Source organism: Hemitrygon akajei, chromosome 3, assembly GCF_048418815.1.
Source record: "Hemitrygon akajei chromosome 3, sHemAka1.3, whole genome shotgun sequence".
Lineage (NCBI taxonomy): Eukaryota > Metazoa > Chordata > Chondrichthyes > Myliobatiformes > Dasyatidae > Hemitrygon > Hemitrygon akajei.
Genome location: NC_133126.1, coordinates 32,701,606 through 32,728,132, shown reverse-complemented (window position 1 = coordinate 32,728,132; position 26,527 = coordinate 32,701,606). Strand labels below are relative to the sequence as shown.

General features: G+C 40.5%; 1 protein-coding gene across 1 annotated transcript in view; it reads right to left on the bottom strand.

Annotated features, from left to right (window-relative positions):
- The window catches only part of atxn3 (ataxin 3), a 75,502-nt gene extending 52,152 nt beyond the window's left edge, over window positions 1–23,350 (bottom strand). The window contains exons 1-5 of the mRNA XM_073039510.1: window positions 23,289–23,350; window positions 9,130–9,294; window positions 8,078–8,122; window positions 1,993–2,078; window positions 1,671–1,737 (exon numbers count right to left, since the gene is read on the bottom strand). Of these exons, the coding sequence (XP_072895611.1) occupies window positions 1,671–1,737; window positions 1,993–2,078; window positions 8,078–8,122; window positions 9,130–9,294; window positions 23,289–23,312 (387 nt within the window). The 5' untranslated portion in view covers window positions 23,313–23,350. The remainder of the gene's footprint in view (window positions 1–1,670; window positions 1,738–1,992; window positions 2,079–8,077; window positions 8,123–9,129; window positions 9,295–23,288) is intronic.
- Window positions 23,351–26,527: the final 3,177 nt, after the last annotated feature.

Here is a 26,527-nt window from a genome sequence, read left to right as displayed (position 1 = left end):
AAATTTATATAGGTAATATCAGACTGTGGAACCTAGGTAAAAAACTGAGGCTGAACTAGCTGGATAAATGTAGTCCAAACTGCAAAGGGGCAAATACAGTTAGGGTAGTCAATATACGTGTGGAAGGCAAATAATGTACAGCTCGTGTTAGGAAAAGATGATGGATGGAATGATCAAGAAAGGGCTTAAACAACAGGTTGGAAAGTTCATCTATGAAGCATTGGGAAATTGGTGGTCCAAGTGGTCAGATATAATGGGCACAGGGCTAGCTACTCCATCCCATAAAAATCCAGGGCTACAGAAAATAAAGGGAGTGGAAGGATACACTAAGAAGATGGGCTACACCTGGGAAAACTTGAAAGACTAGCCCAGGACAGAGGAACTCAAGTGAGGTGCTGTCGGTGGCCTATACCCCAGTCAGTCAGGGTGATGGGCCTAAGAAGACAAAATGATGAGAAGTGTAGATTTCAGATAGCAAAAACAGCACTGAACTTGTCAAGGTTGGAGGTGCAAGGCATGAGGGCGAGGGTTGCAGTAACTGATAATCTGATGTAAGTAGTCTATACTAATGATGAGAAAGGGCGTCAGAGAATCAGCCCAGAATCCAATTAGCTGTCAAATTTTCTAATTTGGTTCAATCTGAAGCAGTGGCTTGTGAAGGAGATGGAATTTCTGACAAGGGTACAGAACTTATGAATGTGGACCAAAACAAATTGCTTTGGTCCTTTCAGGAAACTACCTCTTCGACCTCATTCGCCTCAATATTTATTGAGTACATCTCTGTGAACCAGCATGCAAGAGCACTTTATAATTACATGTTACATTGTTCTCGGGAAAATACAGCTTGTTGGATGTTAGACGAAATGTCTTAATGTACCCAGGGAATGGAGGGCTGGGCCCAGAACATCTGGTGCCTATAGCACCAAACAGACTTATCCAGTATGAGATGTAAAAGAGCCAACGATAGATGCTTTGGGGTGGCGGGGGCAAGGTGATATTACTGTTTGGTTCATTTCATATTTAATGGACTCCAGGTCCTCTCCAGGATACATTCAGCCCATATATTCAATCGGCTGGGAACCCAGTGGGATAGATTTGACAAGAGCAATGGGTCTGCACACATCTTCTGCCACCTGGGAACTTGTTTCATGGCCACATTACTGACTTACAGATAGCTCACAGGAACAAAACCCTGCCACAACCTGGGATGAACAGTACAGTGTGGACTTCAAAGGAGTGCAGAACTTATATGTTTGACTATGTCAAAGAGTGCTAAAATTACGTACATGTCAGTTTGGATAAGATTATATTGATGTGTAGAGAGTGAGCAACCTGGCTTAGCAGAAAAAGACAGTCTCCACTTAACATACACTGCAATTCTGTAGCAATATTTTAACATCCTACATCTTCACACCAAACTTTTTTTTAAACACAAGCTCACGCTTTGTTAATTAAGGTTCTTGAGAAAGAAGAAACTGGGACTATGACACACTGCATTAATAGAATACTGAAGAGAATACTTTTAAGAAGTTTCTTGTCCCCAAAAGAGATGAAACAATCATTGGTAATCTTGGAAAAAATTGGTAAAGGGAATGGTTTAATTTCTCTCATACCAAGGAGGTGAGATTCAAACTTCCGTACCAATTCTTTAATGTTAAAGAGTAAACTACCTGATTTCCTAATTTTCGTACTGTAAACCAATGTTCTTTGTAGTTGCATATAAATGCCCTTTCAATTCTGTGGAAACAACAAACACGTGGATAGACCTTAATCTGTTTCACAAGGAATTTGTTGAAAGAATCAATTTAATTTTTCAAAATGCCTAATTCTGAACAAAATGGCTATTGCTCATTTGTGACTGTATTAAGAGTATATTTGAAAAAAAGAGTCCAAAATCTGAAAATTAAGATCCACATAAACAGTAATTATAATTTAAATAAAAATAATGACAACACACTGTATTTATGTATGTATATATAAAATGTGCCTTACACTGGATCAATCCTTAATCGCTGATATTCTGGGCTGTTGAAGAGGGTAATCTCTAAACCCCAGACTCTCAAGGCACTACTAATCACCTGCAGAAATAAAATTTCTTTGAAAGGTCTTTGGATTTTTACAGAGATACAATGGAGCCCATTTAAAATAAATAATTCTACAAGCAATATCTGTTTTTAACATGCAAAAATCTAAGCAGGAATTAAAAATATTTATTAAAAACTTCTATTGGTTTCATATTTTTGGCTACCCTCCTGACCATATAACAACTAGGAAGACAACTTGCCCAGTGTTTGTAGATAATTTCTCTATGGAATTGACCTCATTGCCTTCGATGATCATTCTGCAAACAAACTGCAAATGGTTGGGCCGACAGAGAAGATTTTTAAAATGTACAGACAGTGTAGGTATAAGATTTGCAAACGTATTTTTCAATTCACTTCCCAGTACACCTTCAGTATCCCTTTGTGTACTTGTATGAGTACATAAGAATTGTGTACTGTGATACCCTAAATCCTAATCTTCAACTGATTCAATTTTGCAACGCCTCGATGGAAAGGGGGAAGGGCAGGGAGCAGTAAGAAAAGATCTAAGTTTCTGTCAAGCCTGCACATACAAAAAGTCCCCCTTGTTTTCACTCCTCTAGTGTAATTCTACATTTCAAATCCTGTTCATAAGGCCATGGGAGCAGAATTAGGCCATTTGGCCCATCGAATCTGCTCTGTTATTTCATCATGGCTGATCCAATTTACCTCTCTGTTCCAATCTCCTGCCTTCTCCCCATATCCCTTCATGCTCTGACCAATCAAGAATCTGTCCTCCTATTCTTTTTTTAATACATACACTCATTGGATGTGGACAGCACCAAAAGTACTAGTATCGGTTGTCCATCCAGTTTTTTTATCAGACATTCCAGTGTCAACCATATTGATGGAACAGGGATTACATGTTTACCAAAAGAGGCAAGAATAGCAGAGTTTCTTCTCTGAACATTAATGAACCAGATGGATTTTTATTACAGAATATTTCTCTGGTGATTACCACCCCCTCCACTCTCCCTTCCCTTTTTCCTAACCATGCTTCCAGTCTCCCTCCCCACCACCACTCTCAGACCACAATAGAGACCCGTATCAGAATCAGGTTTATCATCCCTAACATATGTCATGAAATTTATATTCCTTTGTGGCAGCTGTACAGTGCAGTACATAAAATTACTGAAGTATCGTGCAAAAGTCTTAGGAGCCCTAGCTATATATATGTGCCTAAGACTTCTTTCCACAGTACTGTACGTTCACCAGGACCTGAAGTTTCACTGATTTATTTGAATTACTTTTTTGGAATGTGAGCTTCACGAGAAAGGCTAGCTTTTATCACCCATCCTTAACAGCTCTTGAGAAGGAAGTGAGCCACTTTCTTGAACTATTGCAGTCCTTTCCATGAGAGTACTCCCACAAAGCTAATGAGTAGGGAGTTCCAGAATTTGGATAAAGGACTGTAAAATATCTCCAAGTTAGAATGTTGTAAACACAGAGGAGGTGGTGCATTCATCTTAGGGAATGTAATGACACAACATCAAGTCACCATCCATTAGATCATCAAAGCTTTTAAGACTTATTTATAGAAGGTACACTGACACAGTTTAACCCTCTGACTCCAATCAAGAGGATTTAGACATTACAAGAGAGGATAAACAGGAGGACATCAATCTTATGCCTCTGTTATACTTAAATTAAAGAGGTGAAAGCTTGTATTAGATAACGAAGGCAAGTCAGTGATGCCACCTATAAAATCAAGGTACAGGATCGGTGTTTTTCATGGTGAAATGGTACAATAATTTAGCATCAAGACTTTATTTGTAATTGTGGGTGTTAGATTACTATCCATTGTGTCTATAGTAGACCGTGCCAAATCATGGTTTTGCAGATTGATGGAATTCCCTAGATTTTTTCCTGCAATGACTTACTAGAGGTACCTTGGTTGGAGGTTGGAGCAATGTCATGAATATTTCACAGAATAATTTAGCTTAGAACCAGGTCCTTTCTGTCCTCCTTATCCACACAAACCCTGATGTCTGTGGACATCCGCATTACCAGATTGATTTTTTGCAGCCCTATTTATAACATCCAAGATTTTTAAACAGTTGAATGAAAAAATATTTTGAAATCTTCACTGAAATCATCAACAGAATGCCAGAACAATCAGGAATATTGTGGCAGTTTAGGGGGAGAAAAAAGTAACATAAAATAGTGGCATAAAATAGAACTATTTCAGAAAAACCCAATTAGATTCTGAAAGTGCAACACACCAATGACTAGTTGAATCACAGAGTTATGATGGCCAAGGAGTCACAAGACTAATCGTGCATCACTGCACTCACTATGAAATAATCAGCTATTAATAGAAAAGATGCAAATAAAAAAATACACACTGATGATGAGTAGAAAAGTTAAAAAAGGGGAAGTAATTTTACAACTCCAAAAAGCTCAAACTTTGCATTGTTTATTATCAAGAATTCATGTAAAACATTTCAATTGCTTTGAGCTGAAATCTTCAGAATTATACATCATTCTACAGGAGAAGGCAAAATATGATTTTACAGTTCAGTTTGTTTCATTCCAATGATAAATGACCCTGTCAGAGCCTTCAGGTCATTTTAAATTTCCAGCCAGTTTTAATATAGCCTTGAATTTTTTTTCCAAAATACATTGCAATTAGAAATACTGCTTTCCTAAACACAAGTTCAATGTACCTTGGGAAATAACTGAATTGTCAATGTAATAAATGAATGATATCTAAAGAAACAAGTACATTAGGTATTCAGTATATACAACTGGTTTACAATTTTTCTCATTACCATTACTCAGAATGGAGGTCATTGCCTGTGTACCATTTAACTATGCTTAGTCTCAAACTATTCAACAAATCTAGCCATCTGTTATATAGCTATCAGTATAAGAGCTTATAATTGCCAAATAAACATCACCCTACTTTTCCTTTTTTTATGTTTAAGCAAAAAAACTTAGATTCCTGCCAAGTTAAACCATAAAATGTACATAAAAATAGAAAATGCTGGAAACATTCAGGAGGTCACGCGGTATCTGCAGAAAGAAACATGATTAATATTTCAGGGCTGGGATCTTTCATCAGAACTGCAAAAGAGAGAAAACACATTAGTTTAGCTAACAATGAAAGATGATGAAAAATGGGTGGTCCAAAGTGAGTCAAAGTGAATATTTCTGATAGGGGGAGAGTAGATGATCTTAACAGGCAGTTCAAAGCAGATTAAGCTTGTTTGTTTGTGTTGCTAATGAGAAGACTGTAGGACAAGCTCAGCAGGCCAAACTTAGCAAAAATGGAAAAAGGATGACCTGCTATTGAACACAAGAATGTCTGCAGATGCCGGAAATCCAAGCAACACACACGAAATGCTGGGGGAGCTCAGCAGGTCAGGCAGCATCTATGGAAATGAATTACAGTCGATGTTTTGGGATGGGACCCTTCAGGACTCAGAAATGGCTGGTTCAGAGACAAACAGAAAGAAAGAGCGAGTGATCTAAAAGTACAAAATTTACTACTGAGTTCTGCAGACTGCAACTTGCAGAGGATGAGGTGTTGTTCCGCAAGCTTTAGTTGAACCTCATAACAAAGCAAAAGGCCACAAATAGAAAGGCAAGAGTTGGAGTGAGATGGTGAATTATGCTGCAAGGCATCCAGGAAGTCAGGGACTAAGAGGAGGTGTTCTGCAAAATAATTACCTAATCTGCTGTGCAGCTAGTGGAGCCACTCCCTCAAGATGCCAGAGAGCCAGGTTCAATCCGGACCTGGTTTGTGTGGAGTCTGCACATGCTTCACGTGACTGCATGGCTTTCCTCTCACACGTGGAGGAAGGTGAGCCATTATCAATTGTGTCATCTAAGATGTAGTCTAATTGTCTAGAACCTGGTGAGATTTAATGAGATTGCGAAGTGACTGAAAATGCAATTGATGTAGAACTTCCGCCACCTCCTACGTGATCCCACCACCACCCACATCTTCCCCTTCCCCCCACTCTTGGCTTTCCGCAGGGATCGCTCCCTACGCTTCTCCCTTGTCCATTCATCCCCCCCATCCCTCCCCACCGACCTCCCTCCGGGCACATCCCTGCAAATGGAAGAAGTGCTACACCTGCCCCCACACTTCTTCCCTCACCACCATCCTAGGCCCCAGACAGTCATTTCAGGTGAGGCACTAGTTCACCTGCGAGTCAACTGGGGTGATATGCTGTATCCGGTGCTCCCGATGTGGCCATTTATACATTGGGGAGACCCGCCGCAGACTGGGAGACCGTTTCTCCGAACACCGGCACTCAGCCCTCCAGCAGTGGCAGGATCTCCCTGTGGCCACACACTTCAATTCCACAGACCACTCCCACTCCGACATGTCTGTCCATGGCCTCCTCTACCGTCAAGATGAGGCCACACGCAGGTCGATGGAGCAATACCTTATCTCCCGCCTAGGTAGCCTCCTTCCTGCCAGGATGAACATTCAACTCACTGTTGATACCCCTGTCCCACCCCCCTTACCCCCATCCCTATCTATTATTTTAGTCTGGTTCTCTTTCTCTCTCTTTCCCCCCTCACTATAATCTCCCCCCAGTCCTACCTTTCTTTCTCTTTTATTTCCCATAATTCTCCACCTTCCCCCTAGCCCATTTCCCTCCAGCCTATCACTTCCCAGCTCTCTACTTCATCCCTCCCCCCCACTTCTTATCCCCCCTCGACCATCCCATGTTACTTCACTCCTGATGAAGGGTTTCGGCCCAAAACGTCGTCACTACCTCCTCCCATAGATGCTGTCTGGCCTGCTGAATTCTGCCAGCATTTTGTGTTTTTATTTATTTATTTCCAGCATCTGCAGATTCACTCGTGTTGCTATTGATCAGAAATCAGTGTCTTGAACTGGTATAAAGCTGATTTCAATATGGTAAGCCGAGACTTTGCTAAAGTAGACCTGCAGCAATTATTTGCAAGTGAGTGACCAGAGGGAGGCATTCAAAATTGAAATGATGAGTGCTTAAGACCAACATATTCCCATAAAGGTGAAAGTTAATGACAGTAAATCCAACAAATTTGTGTCAGGGGTGTCAAGGGATATCAAGGGATAAAGAAAAAAATTGAGTAGGTATAAAATACCAAAAGTGGAAAAGGCCCTTTGAGAGCTGTGTGTACTACCAAAGCAAGGAAGTTTATAGGAATTGGAAAGATGGACTTGATAGTCAGCATGGGTATGGTTTATTTGAAAGGTCTGTCATTGTGCAACATTAACTCTGAAATGGACTAGTGTAGATATTAAGCTGCCTTTTGCCTTTCCATTGAAGAACATTATTTTTCTTTATTGTTAATTGCAAAACATTAACATCGAGGATAAGGAACAGAGTACTGTCCATGTGGCTATCCATTATTGATCTACCAAATCTGATTAATTCCATTGCATCCCTAGTGTATAAGCATCAAAATATATTTAAGAACAATGAAGAATTACTACCGAGACAACACTAACCACTACAGCAGGAAAGATCAAAACTGCTAACCCCACCCAACCACTTTCAGATCCTTTGGGTTACATTGGGTGCAAGTTGTTTTGAACATTGCATGTACTTAAAGATTATTTACGGTTGAAACTGATAACAAAAGTTAGAAATTCAAATTCTGCAAACATCACTAATACCCTTTAGGAAGTACTGCTAATTTTAGGTTGAAACTGTTATCAGACATTTGATGCAGAAACTGCTAACCATAATGCATGAAGAATATTATGTTGAAAACAGGCCAGGAGTTAAAATAACAAAAATAAAGAATTATGCAAGCAATGAACAAGAGTCAATTAAAGCACAGGGTTAACTTCAACTTGCTAGTTTCTTTTTCTTCTGACAGTATTTAACAAATATATCAATTACAAAAGTTAAAGAATGATAATAATCCTTTCTCATCACTTTCAAATAGTATGCTGAAAATGGGGAGTCGGGGTCAAGAAGGATAACAAATAAAGTTAAATTTACATCGAAAAGTAACAGGTTACATGCTTAAAATAACATACTTACTTGAATTGAAAAGAATCCACTATCATCCATATTCCCTGATGGTTGCTTTAAAATGAAAGAAAAATTGTAAAAATGTGATAATAGAAATGTTCAGAGTACATTGACTAAGAGGCCAAAAATGTCCAGTGATAAAAACATAAAGTTTTATAATGTATTTTACCAACCAGAGCTAAATGCATCAAGATTGGGACATTGTACAAGAATAACACTGTGAAAATAAATCTGCTGATGTCTGAAGTCACTACTGTAATTGAGAATATGTTTCAGGACCATAGTGCACACGTTAAATTTTCACTTTTAAAAATACAAGTTACTCTGAGGAACTCAACTCTCTCTTCAGGTGTTTTTTTAATCAAGGACCTGGCAGCTAGAAGCATTCATTTGAAATAAGACAGTTTTTTTACAATGCTGCCCCCAGTTGACAGAATAATGCAACTTCAGAAAATTATTTATTTTGAGTGTTTAGTGTCAAATAATGACTTAGACTAGGAAGAGACTTAAATCAAATGATCTAGAAACCTCATTCATTTGTGAGAATGGCAAAAAAAAAGCCCCAATACTCTGCACTGCAAAGTGGTGAGGACATTTTCTCTTTCTACAAGCCCTCCCTACGTAATGTATTCCTGATCTCAGTTGCTTCGCAGAGGAGACTTGGAGAAGCAGGAGGATAAAAGCCATATGATGTACACATAATTACCTATTACAGATGGCTATAAGGATATTGCTAAGAGTTAGTTGAGTAATAAAACATTGTGTTCAGGACACCTGAAGACCACAGAATCTCTTTTAGTAGTGTTCTAGAATCTGATACATCCAACTCCAAAAGTGCCTTTACACTGGAGATTCAATAACATTTAATTTCCTTGCAGCATTGTTAAAGCACTGTTACTTTCTTAACAGCGTTTATGTAAATTAAAGTTACTTTCTCAAGTTCATGGACCAAGGCTCATACCCACAACTACATGACTTGGAAGTGAGTTGCCTCAACCAAATTATTGAAAAGGCCTATAAGGAGCAATTGAAGTAAACACAATTTAAGCTGCAGATTTTACCTGTAAAAATATTCTGTATTCCTCTGTGGTAGTTCCTCCTTCTGCCATCCTTACTCGCTCTTCTTCATCCAATTGCTGTGCAATTGTAGACAGGTCTATAGGGCTGAAGTACTCGCCCTGAAGCAAATTGTTGAGGCAATGCTGAGCACAGAGGGACCCTTCTTGCTGCAGGAGCAATCAAAACAGTTAATTCTTTATGTAAACTTGGTGACAGCCTCTCTTGTACTGTTGTGAAAATGTCAATATTCAATTGTTGATGTATATCACGAAGTGGGCTTTTCAGGACTTTCCAGCTGTGCTGCCAGCAATCCCCCAATTTAATCCTAGCCTAATCACAGGACAATTTACAATAACCAATTAACCTACTAACTGGTTCACCTTTGGACTGTGGGAGGAAACCAGAGCACCCGGAGGAATCTCACGTGGTGATGGGGAGAATGTACAAACTCCTTATAGGCAGCAGCAGGAATTGAACCCAGGTTGCTAGTAGTGTAAAGCATTGTGTTAACCACTACGCTACCATTTCCCAAAAAAACCTCATTACTCAGTGATTGAAAATGCATACAAGTTTTGCTCTAATTCCCGCAGTGGAGATTGAATAGCCATATTGCAACCTGACCCTCTTGCAAAGATGGATTGAAGCAAAACTGTATACTTTCTATGACCCACATGCTGAGAAGTATTCCAATCTTCCTCAAAGATCAACATTCCCATGGACTCGTAGGAATATCTGACCCGTGACTGCTCAAACTGTCTTAAAGCCATAAAGTTATAGAGTTATACAAGAGTGAAACTGGCCCTTCAGCCCAACATATTATGCCAACCAAGGTGCATTCCTGAGCTAGCACCCCCACCCCCCCGAATTTGGCTCACATTCCTCCTGTGGAGAAACCTACACGATGAAATTAATAACTCAGAAAACTATGCATCAGGAACACCTAGAAATCCTTAATAATCAGAGAAAACCAAGTCAAAGTCAATGCGTATTTATTATACTCTATGCTTACCAACCTGAAGGACACAGAGTCTATGGAAGTGAGGCAATACAACAGTGAGTCATGGACAGTATACAGATTAGAGGATGAGGTGTTTACTGTCTTGAGGCAAATTAGGGTGATTATTTCCTCGGACCTCGTGGGAAGCGACTGCAGAAATTACAAAATTACAGGAACCCTAGCAGAGATATTTAAAACCTCCTTAGCAAGGCACGGGGCGGCGGAGGATTGGATCTTCTGTTGTCGAAGAAAGGCTTTAAGAATAAAGTGGGAAATTAGGGGTCCAGTGAGTCTGACTTCAGTAGTGGGTAGTTTAAAGGCATGTACTCTTAAGGGACCAGATGTATAGGTATTTGGATAGACAGGGAACTGATTAGGGATGCTTTTTTGCGTGGTAGATCATGTCTTTAGCAAGGCCTTAGCCAAGGTCCTCTTAGTCACTTGGCATTCAGGTTGAGGTCATAAACTGGATTACACATTAGCTTCATGAGAGAAGTCAGAGAGTGGTAGTAGATGGATGCCTGTGACTAGTGGTATGCCACAGGGAAGGGTGCTGGGTCACTGTTGTTTGTCATCTATTTCAACGACCTAGATGATGTTGTAGTAAGCTGGATCAGCAAATTTGTGGCTGATACCAAGATTGGGGGTGTAGTGGACAGTGAGGAAAGCTATCAAAGGTTACAGTGGGATCGGCACCAGCTGGAAAAATGGGCTGAACAACGGTAGATGGAACTTAATGGGAAATTAAAGCTGGCGCAGGTCTTGTACAGTGAGTGGTAGGGCACTGAAGAATGCAGGAGAATAGAGGGATCTGAGAATACAGGTCCATAATTCCTTGAAAGTGGCATCACAGGTAGATAGTGCCATAAGGAGAGCTTTTGGCACACTGGACTTTGTAAATCAAAGTACTAAATACAAGAGTTGGATGTTATGTTGAAGTTGTATAAGATGTTGGTGAGGTCTAATTTGGAATATTGTGTGCAGTTCTGACCTCTTATCAACAAGATTGAAAAAGTGCAGAGAATTAGCAAGGACATTGCCAGGACTTGAGAACCTGAGTTATGGGGAAAGGTTGAATAAGTTAGGACTTTATTTTCTGGAGCATAAACGAACGAGGGGAGATTTGAGAGAGGTATACAAAATTATGAGAGGCATAGATATGGTAGATGCAAGTAAGCTTTCTAACTGAGATTGGGTGAGACGAGAACTAGAGGTCATAGATTACAGGTGACTGGTCAAACGTTTAAGGGGCACATGAAAGGGAACTTCTTCACTCAGAGTGTGGAACAAGCTGCCAGTGGAATTGGTGGATGCAAGTTCGATTTCAACATTTAAGTGAAATTTGGATAGGTAAATGGATGGGAGGATTATGGATTATTATCCAGATTATGGACTATTATCCAGGTGCAGGTCAACGAAACTCGGCAGATTATAAGTTTAGCACAAACTAGATAGGACGAAGGGCTTGTGTCTGTGCTGTAGTGTCTATGGCACTAATATCGAAGTACATATATGTCACAATATACTACTTTGAAATTCATTTTCTTGTAGGCATTTACAGGAAAATAAATCAATACAACAGAATTTATGAAAAACTATACATAAACAAAGACCATCAAACAATCAATGAGCAAAAGATGACAAATTATGCAAATAAAAAAATAAATAACACTGAGATCATATGCTATAGAGTCCTTGAAAGTGGTATTGTAAGTTGTTCAGAGTTATGGTGAGTGAAGTTATCCACGCCGATTTAGGAGTCTGATAATTGTAGGGTAATAACTGTTCCTGAACCTGATGGTGTGGGACCCAAGGCTCCAGCAGCTCTTGCTTGATGGTAGTAGTGAGAAGAGAGCAGGGCCTAGATGATGGACGCTGCTTTCTTGTGACAGCGCTCCATGTCAATGTGCTGAGTGGTGGGGAGGACTTTGTCTGGGATGGACTGTGAGTGAGCACACTCCCTCACTAACTGCTCACAGGCCTTCCCACCAGGCACCTCCTGCCCATCTTTGGAACAGTCTCCATGTCCCAGAGTTGTAGTCCATTCAGAACACACAGAAACTGAGGAAAACAAGCCTTTCTCATTTCAATGGGGCAAGCTAAGGACAACGACAACAACTCTGGCATTCTGTGCTAATTATGTGGAATAGCAGATTGCATGATGAAATATTACTCCTTATATTTTTAGGGCATGTACTAGATGTAGCTGAAGCACTAGTCTGATGAACTACGTACATCAGCCCATTCCACTAATTCATTATTTAATAGAATAATTACAAAGGAAATTAGCAATGAAATTACAGAACAGACATTATCCTTGGTACATTAGCCAGCTCTCTGATCCAAATAAAAATAACTGTTTTGCGATTCCCTAAATCTTGTTAATAGTAATTATTCATTTTAGGTTATTGCACGTGAACTGTAAGCACAGTAGAGGTGAATTAAACCACAAAGGCGAGGCTAACTAGTGAATTAAGCAAACCAAAGTAATGTTAACAACTGTCATTCCTTTCCCTGTCTGTGCTGACTCTACGAACAGAATTGGCAAACAAACCAATCAATCTCATTGATAATCCTACATTTCCAGATTAAAACAAATCTTTCCCCTCAAACAAGAACCAGCAATTCAGACACCCTAGATAAAAGCTAAAGTTATCTGCAATATCATTAATATTATTTGGTAGTAAACTTAGCAGTACCATTTGAGGAGGTTCTGACAAAGTTTCCAATTAACAATCAGTATAAATAGAATCTAGCCAGCTCCATTTAGATCTGCCTCCTACAGAGTGGTTCCAGAGGGTTGCCTCTCTGACTGGAGGCCAGTGACTAATGAGTGCTGAAGAGATCGGTGCTGGGTCTGTTGATGCTTGTCATCTATATCAATGTGCTGGATGATAATGTGGTTAACTGGATCAGCAAATTTGTGGATGACACCAAGACAGGGGGTGTAGTGGACAGCAAGAAAAGCTATCATGGTTTGCAGAGGGATCTGGACCAGCTGGAAAAATGGGCTGAAAAATGGCAGATGGAATTTAATGCAGACAAGTGCGAGGTGTGGCACTTCGGTTGGACCAACCAAGGTAGGTCTTACACAGTGAACGGTTGGACACTGAGGAGTAAGGTAGAGCAAAGGGATCTAGGAATACAGGTCCATAATTCACTGAAATGGTCGTAAAGAAAGCTTTTGGCACACTGGCCTTCATAAATATAAGTACTGAGTACAGGAGATGGGATGCATGTTAAAGTTTATCAAAACGTTGGTGAGGCCTAATTTGGAGTATTGTGTGCAGTTTTGGTCACCTACCTACAGGAAACATATAAATAAAGTGGAAAAAGTACAGAAAAAATTGACAAGGATGTAGCCGGGTCCAGGTGACCTGAGTTATAAGGAAAAATTGAATAGGTTAAGACTTTATTCATTAGAAAGCAGAAGATTGTGAGGAGATTTGATAGAGGTATGCAAAATTATGAGCATAGATAGGGTAAATGCAAGCAGGCTTTTTCCACTGAGGTTGAGTGGGACTACAACTGGAGGTCATGGGTTAAGGGTGAAAGGTGAAAGATTAAGGGGAACATGAGGATGTGGAAACTTCTTCATTCAGAGGGTCATCAGAGTGTGGAACAAGCTGTCAGCACAAGTGGTCCATGGCTCTGGTCCTGGTGCAGGTCAATGGGAGTAAACAGTTTAAATGGTTCACCACAGATTAGATGGGCTGAAGGGCCTGTTTCTGTGCTGTACTTTTCTATGACTCTGTGACTTGTTGCAGGGTCTAATTAGACCAATGTTACATGCATTAAGGTGGTTATGGACCTCAAATTTAGAACATATAAGTTACAGGTCTTGGATGAAAAAGATATTTGCCAGAAAGATTAACTCTGTCTCTGTCTCCATAAATGCTAACTGACCTGGTCTGTATCTTTGACCCTTTCTATTTTATTTCAGATTTCCAGCATCAGTTTCATTTTGCTTTTGGAAAAAAATTGTCCTAATTGGTGCTGAAGACCACATGTTGAACTTTGGAAAAATGAAATGCAGTATTGAAAATGGTTAAATACTTTTTATTTTATTTTATACAATGTGGAACAGGCCTTTGTGGCTCTTCAAGCCATACTGCTCAGCAATCCCCCGATTTAAACCTAGCCTAATCATGGGACAGTTTACAATGACCAATTAACTGTGGGAGGAAACTGGAGTACCTAGAGGAAACCCACATGGTCACAGGGAGAATGTACAAACTTCTTACAGGCAATGGCAGGAATTGAATCGGAGTCACCTGTACTGTAAAGTGTTGAGCTAACCACTATGCTACCATGCATTTTAACAAAGAACTCAATATACAACATAGAAATGGGTCACTTAGTCCAACCAGTCTGGGCCACATTCTGTAGTTCTCTAATAAAACATTGTAATACTCCTGAGTCATAAAATGCTGCATTGTGACAACTGATCTAATTTGCTTTGCACATGTCCTTCTAGCTTGCAAATGTCCAATCATGTAAAACCCATACATACAAATAAACAACACACACAAAATGCTGGAGGAACTCAGCAGGCCAGGCAGTATCTATGGAAAAGAGTGCAGTCGACGTTTTGGGCCGAAACACTTCGGCAAGACTGTTGCTTAGATTTCCAGCATCTGCCGATCCTCTCGTTTGTCATACAAATAAACATTTGGGAGACTCGTAGATGAACTTGCCAAGTTCTGAGGGTTGGAAACATGGTTCAAGGCCACGTTTCCAGCTTGTGAACAGCTCAGGTTATGAACAATTCACAGGAACAGAACCATGTCATTAGCTGGGGAGAACCTGTATTCCAATGCGTGCTGTAGCGTTTGGGCAAACAAAGCAACAACTGAAATGTTTCTCTTGGAGAAAGTGGCCTTTCAAATAGTATGATACTTTTTGTGTGTATTGTGCAAAGGGGCAATCAGGGACTTAGCAATCAGACTCTGGAGAAAACACCAACCCATGACGGAGGTAAATTACTCTGCAAATAGTGGGAGGACTTCTTCCGCTTCACCATACCTGCTACTTTGAATAATGTTAAACTCGCTCTGGCTGTATGCTTCTGTTTGACCACTTGTTCAGGTTGAAATAAAAATCATAAGTGGCCTGCTTCAAAAAGCTAAGGTTCAAACCTATGTCTTGTCCATAACTGTGGAAATTGATTTTCATCACTGTCTATATCTACACTGATCATCAGATGAAACTTTATTTACTTACCGATATAACCCTTTGAGCCTTGTTGCCCCAGCACTCCTACAACCCCGATTAACCCTAGCCTAATCATGGGCCAACTTACAATGACCAGTTGGCCTACATGGTATTTCTTTGGACTGTGGGAGGAGACCAGAGCATCCAGAGAAAACACACACATTTCACGGGGAGGATGTGTAGAAACTCCTTACAGAACAGTGCCAGAATTGAACTCTGAACCCTGAAGTGTTACAGTTACAGATACCGCAACCTGCCTGGATTGTAGGAGTGCTGTACAGGTGAGAGCTCCACCTGTTGTCCCCATCTCTCACAGTTGTGGGCGAGTGCCCAGTTTGTGGCAAAGCTCTCTCTGGTCTGCTCTGCAATGTTGTCTATCTATTTCTTCCTCTGTCTGCCCATTTTTCTTTTCCCCTTGCACTGTTCCCTGAAGAATGGTCTTTGAGAGTCCACTTGATCTTGTTATATGGCCATACTATCTCAGTTTCCTTTTCGTTACTGTGGACAGTAGATTTTCATATTGTCTCATGTGCTGGGTGATGGTTCTGTTTTCTTCATCGTTTGAGACATGGTCAGTATAGGAGATGCTGAGGAGCCTTCTGAAGCATCTCATTTCCATTGCCTGGATCTTCTTTTGCAGTTCTGCTGTCAAAGTCCATAATTCACAAGTATACAAAAAGATGGAGAGCACAGGTGTGTGCAGGAGTTTCAACTTGGATCTGAGAGTGATATTGTTGTCTCTCCAGATTGGTTTTCGGTTAGCCAGCGTTGCTGGTGTTTGGACTGCCCTTGGAAGGACTTCAGGCTTTGATTCTTCTTGGTTGATGGTGGTGCCAAGGTACTTGAACTGTTTGACTCTCTCTACTTCTTGTCCACTGACTTGTGATTTTTGCCATGATTAGATCCTCACTGTTTCTCATCAGCTTGGTTTTCTCTGTGCTAATCTCCATGCCATATCTGCTAGGTGTATCGTCCAGATGGTTCACAAGGCAGGCCAATTCATCCTCACTCCCTGCCAGCCCCCAATGTCATCAGAGAACCTGAGGTTGGTTATAATCTGTCCTGTAATGCTGACTGTGCTGACATGGTCTTCCAGGGCATCCGTCGTTACTTGCTCCAAGAAAATCTTGAACAATGTGGGTGAAAGGAGGCAGCCTTGTCGGACTCCAACTGATGTGTGGAACCACTCTCCACCTGTGCTTTACTGCACTAACAAGAGAAAATCTGCAAATGCTGTAGATTCAAGCAGCATACACAAAATGCTGGAGGAACTCAGCAGGCCAGGCAGCATCTATGGAAAAAAAGTACAGTCAATGTTTTGGGTCGAGACTCTTCGGCAGTACTGCACTGTAGCTTTGGTGTAGAGCTGCTTTATGGTTTGGATCAGCTTCTGGCCCAGGTTGTATCTCTTCATTGTGGCCCAGGGTGCATCATGCCACACACTATCGAATGCATTCTTGAAGTCTATGAACACGTGGAAGATGTCCTGCTGATGTTGGCTGTATTTCTCGCACAGTTCTTAGAGGCTGAATAAGTCCGGAACACCCAAAGCCATTGTAGCATCTCGCTAATGGCTCTGCTACCGTGGCGCCCAAACTTCTTCCAGTACACTCCTTGTAGGCGCTCTTCACCCGTCCCAACTCAAAACTAATTGAAATTCTATTACCTCTTCTCCACATTTATTACTCATAATAATTGAAGAGTAATTCTACTGCAAGGATGTAACATCTTCACAACCATACATACAAGTGCTCTCATTCACAAAGATTTCTCCTGCATCCCGCCACACCCCAGTTCCCTCTCTCATTCTGCCTTCCTTCCAGTCCCACTCTCTGCTCAGCCCATTCTTCTCTCAACTCTTTCTTTAACTCAACCACCCTCTCTTAGGTTTCTGCCCCCTCCTATTCCTTCTCCAATTCCTTGTCCAGTGCTCTCTCCTAGATCTTCAGCCACCAATTATTCACTCTCTCCTGAGGTAAGGCTACTTCATCCCTTTAACTATCACCGCATTTTACTGATCAGCCAGAAGTAAATGTTAATGCTACATATATAAAATGAGGAATTCTCTATCATCACAGAATGAATGATGGAGAGAAGGGATAAAGGGATTGTGTTAAAAAGGCTTTACTAAATAATATAGTAAAAATGAGTTGAATGGCCCATTCCAGCTTTGATTTCTTATGCTCTTTTTAAGTGTTCTATACTATCTCTAAAAGAAAATTGAGCTTAGCCAAATTGCACGTTTATTAGAGAATTTCTTATTCACATAAGCTGTTACTGTAACACAACCTGGGTGATAAAAGTACATGTTTGGCTTTAAGTGCTTTGTACAGTGGCAATGAAAGTAAAACTCCAATTCTGTCACTGAAGCTGTTTTTTAAAGTGTAGGAATTGATTTATTTCAGGATTGTGGCAACATTGTCAAATGGAGTAATGATACGTTCCAATTTCAAGGCAATTGTAGCATAAACTTCCGAGCTAAGTATAAAACCAAAAATATCACTCAGGTCAAGGCCAATTTTCCTTCTACAACATGAAAAATCTGCACTCAGTTCCACACCACAGCAGTGCAAGTAATATCAGGAACCCTACTGCAAAAAAAACTTCCAAAAGGACTAACTAATTAACTATCACTGACTATGACTTGAGCCAAAGGATTCAGCAAAAATAAAGCTCAAAGTACATTTATTATCAATTCATATATATGCCACCATATTCAACCCTGAGATTCATCTCCTCATGGGTATACCCAATAAATCGACAGAATCTAATAACCATAACAAAATGAATGAAAGACTGCCCAACTTGGACATTCAATCAGACTGCAGAAGACAACAAACTGTGCAAATAAAAAGAAATAATAAATAAGCGATAAATATCAAAAACATGAGATGAAGAGTCCTTGAGAGTGAGTCCGTTGGTTGTGGGAACATTTCGATGATGGGCCAAGTGAAGGTGAGTGAACTTATCCCCACTGGTTCAAGAACTGAAGGTTGAGGGTAATAACTGATCCTGAATCTGGTGGTGTGAGTCCTGTACCTTCTTCCGGAATGCAGAAGTGAGATGAGAGCAAGACCTGGGTGCTGGGAGTACCTGATGATGGATGCTGCTTTCCTGTGACAGCATTTCATGTAGCTGTGCTCAATGATGGGAGGGCTTTACCCGTGATGGACTGGGCCATATCCACTACTTTTTTCATTCAAGGGTATTAGCGTCGCCGTACCAGGCTGTGATGCAGCCAGTCATTATACTCTCCAGTACACATCAATAGAAGTTAGTCAAAGTTTTAGGTATCATGCCGAATCTCCGCAAACTCTTAAGGAAGTAGAGGCACTGCCATGCTTTCTTCACTCTTGCACTTAGGTGCTGGGCCTAGGACAGGTTCTCCGAAATAATAACACAGAGGAATTTAAAGTTGCTGACCTTCTCCACCTCTGATGATGACTGGTTTGTGGATTTCTGGTTTCCTTCTCCTGAAGTCAATAATCAGCTCCTCGGTCTTGCTGATATTGAGTAAGAGCTTTATTGTTATGGTACCACTCAGCCAAACTTTCAGTCTCCCTTCTGTATGCTGATTCGTCACCATCTTTGATTCGGCTTACGACAATGGTGTCGGCAGCAAACTTGAATATGGCATTGGAGCTGTGCTCAGCACCTGTGCTTATGGAGGTTGTGGAGGACATGTTGACAATCCAAACTGAATGGGATCTGCAAGTGAGGAAATTGAAGATCTAATTGCACAAGGAGGTATTGAGGTCTTGGAGCTTATTGGTTAGTTTTTGGTATTGATGCTGTAGTTGATAAAGGGCATCCTGATATATGCATCTTTGTTGTTCCAGGGTTGAGTGAAGAGCCAATGAGATGGCATCTGCTGCTGACCTATTGCTCTGGTAGGCAAATTGGAGCAGATCCAAGTCACTTCTCAGGCAGGAGGTGGTATGTTTCATCACCAACTTCTCAAAACACCATGACTCAGGATGTAACTGTTACTTGGCTATAGCCATTGAGGCAGAATTGAGGAAAATCAAGCAAATATGGTAAATCCTTGAGCTAGATTTCCAAACCTACATTTAAAAAAAATGCAGACAGTGGAAATCTGAATTAAAAGCAGAAAAATCTGGAAAAAAATCTTGGCATTTTGGAAAAAGAAATAATTAACAGTTCAGGTCAATAATCCCTCCTTAATTATTTATTTTCACAGGTGCTGCCTGACCTGCCAAATTTTCCCAGCATTTCTACTTTTTTTAATTCAAAAGATGTGGCTTTGATTTGTAGTAATATAGATAGTAGATAAAAAATATTTCAAGTTATTTTATTAAAATAATTCCTCTGAATATATAGCACAATTTACAATATTTATTGGGATTGTGCATATAGTAGAAGTTGCCTGCTAGACATGTTGATCTCACAAAGAAATTTAAAACAATTGCTTGGAGCTCCTCCCAGCATGGTTTCCAGCAAGTAGATCATGATAGAACAAAGTCACATAGTCTCCAGAGGCCTATCAGAATGCGCATGTTCCCCTCAGCCCCTAGAATAAAACTATATGTCCTAAAAATGCAAAGGATAGGAGGGCGTGCTTTCTGCTTCTGACTTTTGACAAGCAACAGCTGGAATTCAGGCCGATTACTTATCCTTTAGTACTGATGCTGCTTGAATTTCACCCCAAGCACCAGGAAACGCCATCGGAGCATGATAAAACAAAATCTGACACCTCAATGGAAACCCTAGGGGAAATGACCTAAAGCTTGATTAAATAACATGTTACATGAGCAGAGCAGAGAAGTGGAGAGGTTTTCAGTAGAAATTCCAGAAATTACCACAGGTCAGTGGTAGAGCAACCAAGAATGCAGAATCTAAGGTGCACAATTATCTCTGAGGGTTATAGAAGTGTAGGAAATTAGCGATAGACAAGGATGACCAAGGAGGGTATGCAAACAAGAAAGAGAATTTTTAAATCAACAGATTGCTTAACTGGAAAGCAACGTACGTCAATAAGCAGTGGCATGATAATTAAACACAACTTGGTGAAAGGCAGCCATTCTTGTGTCACGGACCCCTACTATTAACCAGGGGTCCGTGGACCCCAGGTTGGGAACCTCTGATTTGGGATGTGAGATGAACTCGTATGAAACCCTTGCAGCAACATGTGGATTGAGCAACCACCACAATGACAGCACCAGATGTCAGGATCAAACTCTTGTAACTGGAAGCAACTCCACTGCCAACACCACCAGTGTTTCAAATGATCATCTAACTATGCCTGAAATACTATAAGAGTACCTGTCTCTATTACCCTCAATCAAGTGTTCCACATTTCACTTATCATCTGACATATTTCTCAAACCACCTGTAATCTCATATCCATTACTTGAAGCCCTCTGCCAAGGAGAAATGTTTTTCACTTTGTACTTTATGGCCCTCGTAACTTTGTATACCTCAAGCATGTTTTCCCCCCTCCCAACCAGCTTTCTCCATTCCAAAGAAAAGAAACACAACCTGTCCAGCCTCTCCTCTTGGCTGAAATAGTCCATACCAAGCAATATCCTGGCGAACCTCCTCTGCTCCCCTTCAGTTCAATCATATCCTTCCTTAGCTCTGCAGACACTTCACTATATGTGCCTAAGTGTTTTATAAAATTATACCATCCGCTTTCTGATCTAGCTATTGAAGGCAAGTATCATATTTTGCTTGTCTTGCTGTCTTCAGTGATATTTGCTATCATACACCACGTTTCTTGTTCTTTATTACTTCCTGAGTTCTACAATTCATACTATATAATGTAACCTTATTAGTCCTCTAAAAGCATATCACCTCACGTCATCCATTGCTCAGCCCATCCTACCCCATAAACTTTTTACAGCACCAATCTTAATGTCGTCTACTGATTTACTAATCAGACCTCCTCCATCAACATCTAGATTTTGTGTCAGTAACAAAGAACATCCCACCGTTGATCTCTGTAATACACCATAACCAACATATTTTTAAATCACAAAATCAACCCTCAACCGATACCCCGTCACCAAGCCAAACCACCCTGTATTCACTGGGTTCTATCCTTTTCCTCAGTCTCCCATGAGAGATCTTGACTAGAGTCCATTTAGATTCTATCAACCATATGACCCTCAATGACACACTTTGTGACCTCCGAGGAAAAAAAATCAATTAAACCATTCATTCAGGACAATCTTTAACACAATCTCAACAACTTATCTGCGCCTCTCTGAAAGCAGATTAGTCTTTCTCTTCAGAACTGTTTCCACTATTCCCCCCCCCCCCACTTACATTAGACTAAATTGGGTCAACTCTACTGCAGTTTTTGAACAGAGGTACCAACTTTGCTGGTCCTGTCATCTGGCATTTCATCCATGGTCAGAGAAGATCTGAAATTTTCACTCTGAGCCCCAGAGATTTATTTCCTTGCTTTTCATTCACTGATACATCTCATCAGGCCCTTGCGATTTATCCACCTTTAAGTTTGCTATACATACAGAATCCCTTCTGTTTCAATGCTAATTTGTTCCAGAATTCCCCCTCCAAATTTTCCAACTGCTATGTACTCCACAGTAAATTCAAATCTCTGTAGAAAATACAGATGAGAAATTCGCCTTTGAGACCTTCTGGCTCCAAGCACAAATTGTGATTATGATTTCTAATAACATATATGGCCAGTACAGCACAGGAATAGGTCCCTTGGCTCACAACATCTGTGCCAATTACAATACCAATTCAAACTAATCCCATCTGCCTGCACACGTGCTTGTCTAGTGCCAGTCAGCCTTCTCCCAAATCAGGACCTTAACCTCCAATATATACTTGCTGTTCACAAGGACCTTCTCTGTAACTTGATTACACGACTGCACTTCCAACTACTACTAACTATCTGGAAACTGATGGTATACCACCATGTTTGTTTCTGAACTCCGTCCCGATAGTGTCTAGAAATATCCTCTCTCCTTAATCCAATAATGGACTTCTTGTTCAACATTGCAATTAATCTTCCTCATTAGCATATCATCTTCCCCACTAAGTTTCTAAACCATGTAACGTTGTATTGCTAAATCTGTTAACATACCTATAATAATCCTCCGTTCATTAGCCAGATTCTGTTATAATGGATGAAATCCAGCTTTCTACTCACCCCATAAGCTTGAAACTTAGCTTCCCTTCTACATCTGGCTGTTTCTTACCTCCTACTCTGTATCCTACTTACCTGCCAAATTAGTTTTAAATTTCCACTTTGTCCCCTCCCCTCTCGATATTGAACCCATTCCAAATCAGGTGCATCCATTCTGGTTTGCACATTCCCTTTGTCTCACTACTATTTTTACCCTGATTTTTCAGACACTTCTTAAAACCTCTTTGATCATTCATTTGACCATTTATTCTGCATTTCCGGGTGTCGAACCTTCCAAATTAGCTTCCCAGCCTATTCTGCTTTAAACCCGTTTCACTGTTTTTTTTCATTCTGACCACCTTGGAAAAATGAAGTTACTATCCTGCAAGCAAAGCACAAAGGCGTTGGAAAAATCTCAGCGGAGCAGGCAGTATCTGTGGAGGGAAATGGACAATCGATGTTCAGGGTCGAGACCCTTCAATATGGACCTTATCTGGACTACAGAGGAAGGATCTCGACCGTCCATTTCCCTCCACAGATGCATTCGGTGTATTGCTCCAGGTTCCAGCATCTGCAGCCTCCTCTTGTCTCCTTATTGTCCTGCAAATCCAGACTTTAAACACCAGGTACCAGACACCCACTTCCCGATAAGAAGCCCTGAAATACAGGACTTCACTACATTACTAAGCTATAGTTCTGTTCCTCGCTATCAGCGGGTCTAGAGCTGCTTCACAGCAACCACCTTTCACTCTAACGCCACAGGATATTGCCGCCGCACCTCTCCGCCACTGCCGTCGACATTTTAAAATACAATTTCCGTATCAACTTACTTTCTCATGAAATATCGCCTCCATGGTAGATAATGGACCATCGTCCTGCGCGGCGTGATCCCGCCGGGTCAAACCCCACGAACCAATCAGCGGCCAGGACACACACATTGGCGTCCTGACTACGTAAACAGAGTTAAAGAAGAGATGGGAAGCGGGTCTCCGCGCTGGGGACACGGTCAGCGATGGGAGGACCAAGCTCCGCGCTGGGGACACGGTCAGGGATGGGCGGACCGAGCTCCGCGATGGGGACACGATCGGAGATGGGAGGACCGAGCTCCGCTCTGGGAACACTGTAGGCGGCGGGTGGGGAAACCGAGCCCCACAATGGGGCCATTATCGTGATAAAAGCAGAGTTATGGCCTGTTTGGCGATGAGGACAGGATTCTGCCTTGGGAACACTCTCATTGATAGGAGAGATGAGCTCCGTAAATTTAAAAGTTTTACCGGATATATTATTATTCCAGAGATTCTCCGAAGGAAATGCGGTTTCAATAGTTTTGCAAGATTTGATTTGAACCCGTAAAACTCGAACCATATTTGCAAATGATTGTCAATGTAAGGTGTCAAATGTGAATGAATTCTTCTAATTATGTCATAATTCAACCTTCCATCGAGGCGAGATAATTGTAAATACCATATTTTTGAAAGACTGAGAACTATAACTAGGCTGGCATGCCAAAACACAGCGTGTCCTACCTACAGTACTGGAGTTCCTGATTTTCTTCAGCTAAGATACTAAGTCTCAGTTTCAGATTTTTTTGTGGTAAAGACTATGATTTCTCCCTAATATTCTAGTCAGTATTGATCTCTCAAATATATTAATTGTTTTATTGCCGACTGTATAACCGTCCTCTGTGCAAAATGATTGTCCCATTTTATAGTTGCCCATTATAAATTTATTACGAGGTAAAATATTTAAATACTTCTTCAAATCCTTTTGAGATTCTCATAAGCACTTTCTCCTTCCATGCACTTTCACCCCTTTCAGCTTTGCTTACTTCAGTCAAATGTAAACAGGAGGTAAATTTGATAAATAGAAAGTATGCTATTTACCGAATTTTTATATAAACAATGCCTGGTACACATTTCCTGTTAAGAAGGAATCTGATAGGAGAGAGTGGACCATGGGAGAAAGGGGTACCAGAGGAGAAGTGGTAAGAGACCAGTGTGGGGAATGGGAGGAGAAAGAAAAAAAAAGGAAAAGGAGAAATCAACACTTGAAGGCTACCTGGACGGAATATGAGGTGTTGCCCCTCCACTCATTTCGAGAGGACTGGAGTATAAAAGCAAGGATGTAATGTTGAGCCTTTATAAGGCACTGCTGAGGCCTCACTTGGAGTATTGTGAGCAGTTCTGGGTCAATTAATCTAAGAAAGGATGTGCTCATATTGGAGGGGTTTCAAAGGAGGTTCATGAAAATGATCCCAGGATTGAAAGGCTCATCATCTGAGGAGCATTTGATGGCTCTGGGCCTGTACTCACTGAAATTCAGAAGAATAAGGGGGAAATTTTATAGAAATCTATCGAATGTTGAAAGGCCTCGATAGAGTGGACGTGGAGAGGATGTTTCCTATTTTGGGAAAGACCAGAGGGCATTGCCTCAGAATGGAGGGACATCCATTTAGAACAGAGATAAGAAGGAATTTCTTTAACAGAGAGTGGTGACTCAGTGGAATTCATTGCCACAGGTGGCTGTGGAGGCCAAGTCATTGATATATTTAAAGCAAAGGTTGAAAGATTTTTGATTGGTCAGGGCATGAAGGGATATGGGGAGTAGGTGTAAGATTGGGGCTGAGAGGGAAATGGATCAGACTCGATGGGCCAAGTGGCCTAATTCTGCTCCTACATCTTATGGGCACCCTGAGGGTGGCCTCATCAAGGCAGAAAGGAGGGCATGGATTGACATGTCAGAGCAGGAGTGGGATAGGAAATAAAATGGTTGGCCACCACCAAAAGCAAAATTTCCCAGTGGCCAAGCATTTTAATCAATGTCCCCATTCTGACTCATCAACTGTTCATTCATTTTCATTGATGCTGCCTGACCTGCTGAGTTTCTCCACCATTTTGTGTGTTGCTCTGAATTTCCAGCATCTGCAGAATCTCGTGTTCTTGATACAGAAGCTACTTTGTTAAATACTTATCCTGACCTACTTGCTTTAAAAGCAATTAAATAGACCTCATCTAATACTTACTGAACATTGGAAGAAATTAGTTTTACCTTAGCAGCATAATGTTATGTTTGGCTTTAAATAAAATATGTGAACATCTGTACCTCACTGTGATCCAACATCACAGGTGGCTTATAAACATAAACCATCTAGACTTTTCAAGTTTCACTTTTTAAAACTCATCTCAAGAGTATTTTAAAAATCACAGAGTTAGTAGGATTCTCAAAGATCGATAACTGGGTAAAAAACTACAAGATCTAAAAGGTTATCAACATTTAAAGTCAACTAAATATCATACTGAAATTGGGCAGGACAGCACATTCCATTCACAGATTTTTGAAATTAAATGATTTGCAATGTATGCCTAGATCCAGAATTTCAAAACCCCAAAATCTTTCTCAACCAATCCAATTTTAGGACAATAAGAAGTCCAAATGAAGATTAGAGTATCTACAAACATAATAAGATGACTTTTAACCTTTCATCAAAACAGTCTATCAACGTATGCAAAAATCAAAGGGTTACAGATGAAATGAATAAGATTACAAAGCTGTTTGTAGACAATTCAGACCTGAAGTTAACCCATTGCAAGTGACTGTTTCATCAGTAATCCTTTAACTTAAGAAGCATTTCCTTTATTTAGTTAGGCTTGTATGCTTTATCAATAAAGTGTCTTACAAGTAAAACTCCTGACCTTTAAGAACAGAATAATTTAATATAGGAAACCACAGATCATCGAAAGTAAAAAGCTATCCTAATAAAACACATCAACCATTCTCCATCATCACCACCACTGTGATCATTTGGAAATGATTTCTTAAATAAATATATTTTCCCCTGCAAGTGAATGGAAAGTGCAATTACTTAACATTTCACTAAAATTAAAAGTGAGGATCAAAAATATTGTGCAATGTATAAGTGTTATACAGCAATGTACATGTTCAATTTACTGAAGTGATAAGTACAAAGAAATGTTCACCATGTTTTCCTACATTTTATCATCCAGTGAAGGGAGAAGAAAATGTTGTGAATTCTAAACTACTTATTATCTGTCACATAAACTGTAGATAT